The following is a 6,599-nucleotide window of genomic DNA, read 5'->3' on the forward strand; positions in this document are numbered from 1 at the left end:
ATTATATCTGGACAAAATAACAAGGGTACAGTTATCAAATCAAAACTGAAATAATGATCAGTTCTACAGGTTAAAGTTAGGCAGCAATTTATGGTTCTAATGTTGGAAAAGATGATGTGTATAATTATTTATGCCCAATGACAAAACTGAAGAAATGTCATGAAAACAAAAATAAAATGGGTATCATAACCGCATGGTAGATTTATAGCAATGATAAGAACTTAATGAGAACCTGAGTACCTATATGTATAATACGAAAATTTAGTCAAAGTTAAGCAGCAGGTTATGGTTCTAGTATTGGAAAAATGAAAAGTATAAATATTTATTTCAAATAGGTAACTGAGGAAAGATCATGAAGATTTATAACAAGGTACACAAACACTTTCCGCAGCCTCACACAAACACAGCTCACCCACTCTACTACATAGTAGAACATCCACACACACCAAGAAACATAAATGATACCCAAATATCTATATCACACACAAATAATCTCTTCTCTTCCTCCACAACCACCAGATATCCGCCTCTAGAGGCATATCCATAATCATATCACTCATTGCTCCACAACAGACTGAAAGAGAACACACTACTGCATGGCCGACCTCCTGATATCTAGCCCTCTGAGTCCTTGCACCCCCGAGAAGACAGAGTCTATCTGGAAAGGATACGATGCACCCACCGTCCAGCCTTTCTAAATTGATAGAGGCGGCTGGATGACTGCATTGCAAATAACTGTCGATGATATAACACTTCACCCCATACTATATAACACGTTATGGAAGACAATAGCGTACACAATCAAGTATCCAAATTATCAGTTATACTAGAAGGTAAAAAATAATAGAAGTTTAGGAAAGGGACAGATCGCTGTCAAAAGTACTAGATAGGCAAAAGAGTTGTATCCTCCCTCTGTAGATACTCTTTTTACTTTATTATTTTTCCTCTTATTTCTTTTTGTTTGTTACCTTTTTTGCTGCCTAAGTTTTTTTTATATATATCAGGGGAGCTGTCTGTATTTGACCTCCACTTACTGTCATATTAGTAGACTATTTTTTGTGTGCGTCATATGAAAGAAATTAGTTGCACTCAGCGGATACTCTCTTTTTTCGGCAGTTATCATAAGCCTCGTTGACACGGGTCTATTCTAGTAGCCACTAGTGTTAGCGACTTGGAAACAACCCCTCAACTTGCCCAATGTTAACGAAAAGTTAGTAAACTTGCCTCCAAACTATCCTAGTGACAACACTTACTTGCCCTTAGGTAAGTTAACTTGCAGCTAGCACCAACGGCTCCTAAACTAGCCCCCTGTCAACAAGGCTATACTGTACCTAATTTTGAATTTGCTTGTGGCTCTATCTTAGGCCATAAGCTATTCCACGAACTGATATATCCACAAGGAACCTTTCGACATGTGGTATTTTTTACTTTGTTTCCATAACTTTGTGTTCTCACCTCTTCCAAACTAATATTTTTTTGTCAGTTTTGTCTACTCCATTCATTGATTTATTGACCTGAACACCACTATCAAGTCACCTCTTTCTATTCTTTCTTTCAATTACGGCAAACGCAGTGCTTTTAACGTCTCTTCGTGAATTTTATCTTCAAGGTCGCCGCTCTCTTTATTCTCTCAATCTTGCTTATATATTTCATTTTCTGTGGAGACCTTACTACCGCTGCATATTCTGATCCAGGAAAGAATCTATAAGATAGAAACGGATGTTTTTATTTTCGTGAGTAACCTGCATGTATCACCCGCGATATATTTGATGTTTGTCAGGTGACAAGGTATCTGTGACCAGAACTCCCAGATATTTCTTTTCTTTTGTTTTTGCATTTTATTCGTTTCCAACTAATCAGTTAATTGATACTCTCTTTGATTTTTTACCCATTTCCAGTGCTTTGAATTTTTTATGTTGAATTTAACTTTCCACAATTGGCTCCCGGCATGCATATTGTCCACATTATGTAACAGTTTGCAACCTCCCTCATCTTTTATTCTTCTCATCTACAAACATATTAGTATAGAATGTCAAACTTTCCACCATTGACATTACAGGTACCAGAATTGATCGTCCTATCATCACACTCCATCCTGGCATCTAGTCTTTCACTGCCGTTCTTATGATCTAGTTTTCACAAAAGTCGATTGTGAGGTACATGCTCAATTGACTTCTTTAGATGTCAGTATAAACAATCCACCTACTCCCTCTCTCTTGCAGCAACTCAACCACTCTCAAACAAAACCTTAGTAAGATTGATATACATGATCTTCCAATGAGTGTGTGTGTGTGTGTGTGTGTGTGTGTCTGCGTGCGCACTTCATATTTATATTTTTACTTTTATTTGTACCGATTATATTCTGTACTGCATTCTTGTTATCTTTCGTTTCTAAATGACGCATTTTTAAATTGTAAAACTCCCACGACTTTTGCATGACTTAAGTATGAGGTAAATGGAAGAATGTCCTTTATGAAAACAAGTAGTTTTCCCCTCTTTCATTTGATCTCTGTTTAAACCTGTTGTCTGTAGGGATTTCGGGACAGGTCTGAATAGAAAAATATATTTGTCTCATTTTTCTATTTATTATTATTTTTTTCTGAGTCTGGTGCACCTTGGGAAGCTTTGATATAAATTGAAAATTTAAAATATTTCATTTTATTCAAATTAAATTAAGAGATGGGAAAAGGGCTAATACCCTTTCCCCGCACCATTTGTGATTTACGATGCCTAATGCTTCTTGTGATAAACCTTGACAGTAGACACGTGGACATTGCCGACATCGAAGAGGCGGTCATCAGGGATGTGACGGTCCAAGGGATATCCCATAGGTCTCTTATCCGGATAAATCTCGCCTCGGACACCGCAGTAGCCATGTGCGCCGCCGTGCTCCCCGACTGTCGGCCTGGAGAGGGCTGCGTCGTCTCCGCTGGTGATGGCAACGAACAGGAGGAACTCCATGCCTTTGGTGTTGCCTTTGGGTAGCAACAGCCTTGCAGGGTGACCACAGGAACGGTAGTTCTGATGCGGGAAGTCAGAGTCATTCGCGACTGCTTCGTCCGCCTGCTTGATCAAGTCTTCGAAGGGAGTGCGGTCAGGGATCGTCACTGTAGACTCATGCGCATGTCGAACTAAGTGGTTCTCACCGTAATGGGCTGCAATATAAAAAGAAAGAAAAGGAAATTAATTTTCAGAAGATATGATAACATATTTGGTGGAGTAATAACTACGATTTAGCCACAAAGCATCAGGGGAAAAGGAAATACCTACCGTCTACCCAGAATTTGTCCATCTCGAGGCAGCCCCAGCGGTATTCGTCCATTGACAGTTCGATGTCATTGTAATCGTACTTGGGGCAAAGGAAGATTCGAACGGTGGCTACAGCATCATACTTTGCATTGAAGTGAATGTCATAATCAAATGGCTTGTGGTTCAAACGATGGACGGTGGTGGAGACGGGAACATCCTCGACTTGTTCCGTATCATCCAGAGCGTTGATGAGATTGAATTCAAAATCTTCGAAAAATGTAACGAGCTCACCGTCGATGGAGACATCAGTGATTTCAATGTTGGAATAAAGCAGATCGTTGGTTGTGTAAGGGTGAAGCTTGTCCTTGTGTTTCTTGAAGATGTTGTCCATGTACTTGTGGAGCCTGAAGAAAGATGGATCTCGCGTTGCAGTCTCGAAGTGTTCCATGACACCTGGGGGCATGCTGAATTTACCCTTAGGATCGGCCTGTCTTCCCAGCATGATATGGGCATAGTTGTGAAGGGCACCATAGTATTGGAAGTTGGGAGTGTACATGGAAGACTCGATGACGTCTCCCAGAATATCAATACCACGGTCGTTATCAATGTAGATGGCTTTGCCATCCTTAGAGGTGACATATCCGTGGTCAATGGCTTCTCTGATGCGGCTCTCTGTCTCAAGCAGGTCGCGAACCTTTATGATGCCGTCCACATCTTCAAATTCCTTGTTGTCAGGACGAGAGGGGAACTCTCCTCCGTATCTGTAAGTGGTGTGGGGAGCAAAGCCTTCTTCAATGGGTCTGTTCCAGTAGAGCTCATCGACCACGGGAAGGTGGTTGGAAAGACGCTCGGCATCAAAACGAGCAGTCAGCTGGTGATGGACCCAGAAGAAGAGTTCTCCTTTGCGATCGATATGATGCCCTTGCCACCAGAAGGGGAAGTCCATGTGCCAGTGAACGTGGTGGGAGTTCATGCCGATGTCCTCTCCAAAGTAGGCCACACGTTGTTCTGGATTCTTCTGGGATCCTGTGAACTCCATCTGGAGTTTGGCTGGAGTGTGTGTCATCTTGGCTGTATAGGCTCTCTGGATAACCTCAGAGTTGGTGAAAAGGTGGGGAGTGACTTCGTACAAGGGAGGAAGGATGACTCCGCTGGTGAGGTCAGAGTGAGTGACGGCCACGTACAGGGCGTAGACGAACTCTCCCTCGTTCATATGTTCGCGGAAGTAGGCAGCATGGCCTTTGAAGAAGTTGAAGTCTGTGCAGCTCAGAAGTGCGTCGACCAGCATGACGGCCTCTTCCCTGTGGCGTTCGTTGAAGAGAGAGAACCAGTGCTTCTTGACCAACATATTGCCCTGCTCAACCTCGTGTACCAGTACTTCTAGTGCGTGCCCTCCGTCGCTGCAGTGGTGCTTGTGACTGAGTGGATCCCATCCTTTTGCCAGTTCTTTCAGCTCTGCAAACTTGGATCTAATGGGTTCTGTGCTCTTGTAAAGTAACTGGTTGATTGTTTGCTGCTTGTGGGCCAAGTCTGTCGCCGAGGCATAAGCTGCCAAGAGGGCTGCTGCCAACAGAAACCACCTCATGATGTCGGCAAGGGTAGCTTCAAGAACACCTCGATCTGACGAGCTGTGCCCACTATTTATACGTTGCGATAAGCAAACTGTACTTAAGACAACCAATGAACTGTCAGGTGTTATCAATCATGCCTTTGATAACCGCGCCGAGGAAAATGTTTTCTCTTGGATGCAAGTCAGTTTTGTTAAAAAGAAGAAAAAAAAAAGAAAAAAAAAAATATGATTATACACATACATTCAAACATATATACGTACGTACATATATACATACATACATACATACATACATACATACATACATACATACATACATACATACATACATACATACATACATACATACATACATACATACATACATACATGGATACATGTATACATTTTGTACCCACAGTACTTGCATTGCATACAGGTTTTTCATTGGTCAATTATGAAAACCTCCAATCTGTCTTTGCAAAGAAGATCAAGTTTGTAGAGCAAGGCGAGCTGAACAATAACTTAGGTTTAGAAATTATAAACGCAGAAGTCAGGGGAGTGCTCAGTCTTTTGGGATCACTGAGTGTAAGGAAAGCTTCATGACCTGACTGGATTTAAAACTGGATACTTAAAGAATCTAGGGAACGGCGGATAAACAAGAATGATATGAATATTGTCTGTTCATTATCAGAGGGAACAGTAGCATAGGATTAGAAAAGGCCTAATGTGATACCAATTCATCAAGGTGGAAGTAAAATGACACCATTGAATGATAGACTAGTATCATGGACCAGCACAAAAGTGACATTATGTAGAAGGATTGTGAAAGGCCGGTGGGTGAAATATCTTGAAGAGATGAACATTTTGACGGCCAGTACGATTTCAGGTCTGGAAAATCACGAGTGTGCTACGAGAGAGATCACTTGATAGATACCTCAAAGTCGACTTTTGCTGAAATTGGGACATACTGTAGGACTAAGAAGTAAAGTACTCGAATAGACGAGAACATTATGAAGGACAAATACACAAGGGCAATAATAGAGGATACACTTTTAAGCAAATTGTCACAACACCGAGGACAAAATGGAACCTTTATACGGTCGCTATGCACGTGCTTTGAGAAAGACTTATAGCTTGCGGAATAGGCGGAACTTCCTTCATGACTGCATGAAGGAAATGGTCGCCCCCAGGTCTACGCCGAAACAACTTCTCCAATTTGACCACCCCTTTCCTCCTCACCTTAAGTCCTACCTCACGGAATGCTGGACTAGCCTTTCTACCAAGGTCTCCCAGGCTTTCGAGAAAGCCAAGAAGTTAGGCTCGCAGCTCCGCCATACGATGTCCGATTCGATCGCCGAAGATATAAGAGTGGACATCGCTACCTTCATAACCAACAGAAGAATAGACATCTACGTGAACTGGATAGGCTTTGCGCCGACAGTGTTTGGAAATCCATGGGAAGACCCGAAATCATAATGAATCTTTCCAACAGAGCATTAACTGACACCGAAACCGAAGTACTCAGCCTCGGGCTTAAGTTTGCAACCGGTACCCACAGGAAGAATCAAAACATCGATTTGATCACTAAAAACTACAGATACCAAGACAGTGAATTCATGCAAGGTTACACACAAGGACTACTGACCTTAGCTCTCAACGAACGTCCCAACCCTACAATACCCAGAAGGTACGTTCGAGCTCTAGCAGAGCTAGCCAAGGATTCTTCCATCAGAATCACCACCGCTGACAAGGGAGGTGGAGTAGTGGTGATGGACAGTTCAGACTACGAGAGGAAGAT

The 6,599-nt window shown here is 42.1% G+C and overlaps 1 protein-coding gene across 1 annotated transcript; it reads right to left on the minus strand.

The window, feature by feature from the left end:
* Window positions 1-2,565: 2,565 nt before the first annotated feature.
* On the minus strand, window positions 2,566-4,872 carry LOC143029560 (hemocyanin A chain-like). The gene is made up of 2 exons (XM_076192224.1): window positions 3,271-4,872; window positions 2,566-3,155 (listed from the first exon to the last, which is right to left on the minus strand). Exons 1-2 carry the CDS (start codon window positions 4,832-4,834, stop codon window positions 2,731-2,733), a joined length of 1,989 nt encoding a protein of 662 aa, XP_076048339.1. The 5' UTR covers window positions 4,835-4,872; the 3' UTR covers window positions 2,566-2,730.
* Between the last annotated feature and the right edge of the window lie 1,727 nt (window positions 4,873-6,599).

The sequence above is a fragment of the Oratosquilla oratoria genome, chromosome 11 (assembly GCF_046742065.1).
Source record: "Oratosquilla oratoria isolate Oo_2021 chromosome 11, ASM4674206v1, whole genome shotgun sequence".
NCBI lineage: Eukaryota > Metazoa > Arthropoda > Malacostraca > Stomatopoda > Squillidae > Oratosquilla > Oratosquilla oratoria.

Bases quoted from the DNA above. Each gene is read 5' to 3' on its own strand.
- LOC143029560 (XM_076192224.1), bottom strand. From the start codon at position 4,834: ATGAGGTGGTTTCTGTTGGCAGCAGCCCTCTTGGCAGCTTATGCCTCG. The intron at 3,156-3,270 runs GTAGGTATTTCC...TTTATATTGCAG, and splicing joins GGACAAATTCTGGGTAGACG to CCCATTACGGTGAGAACCAC.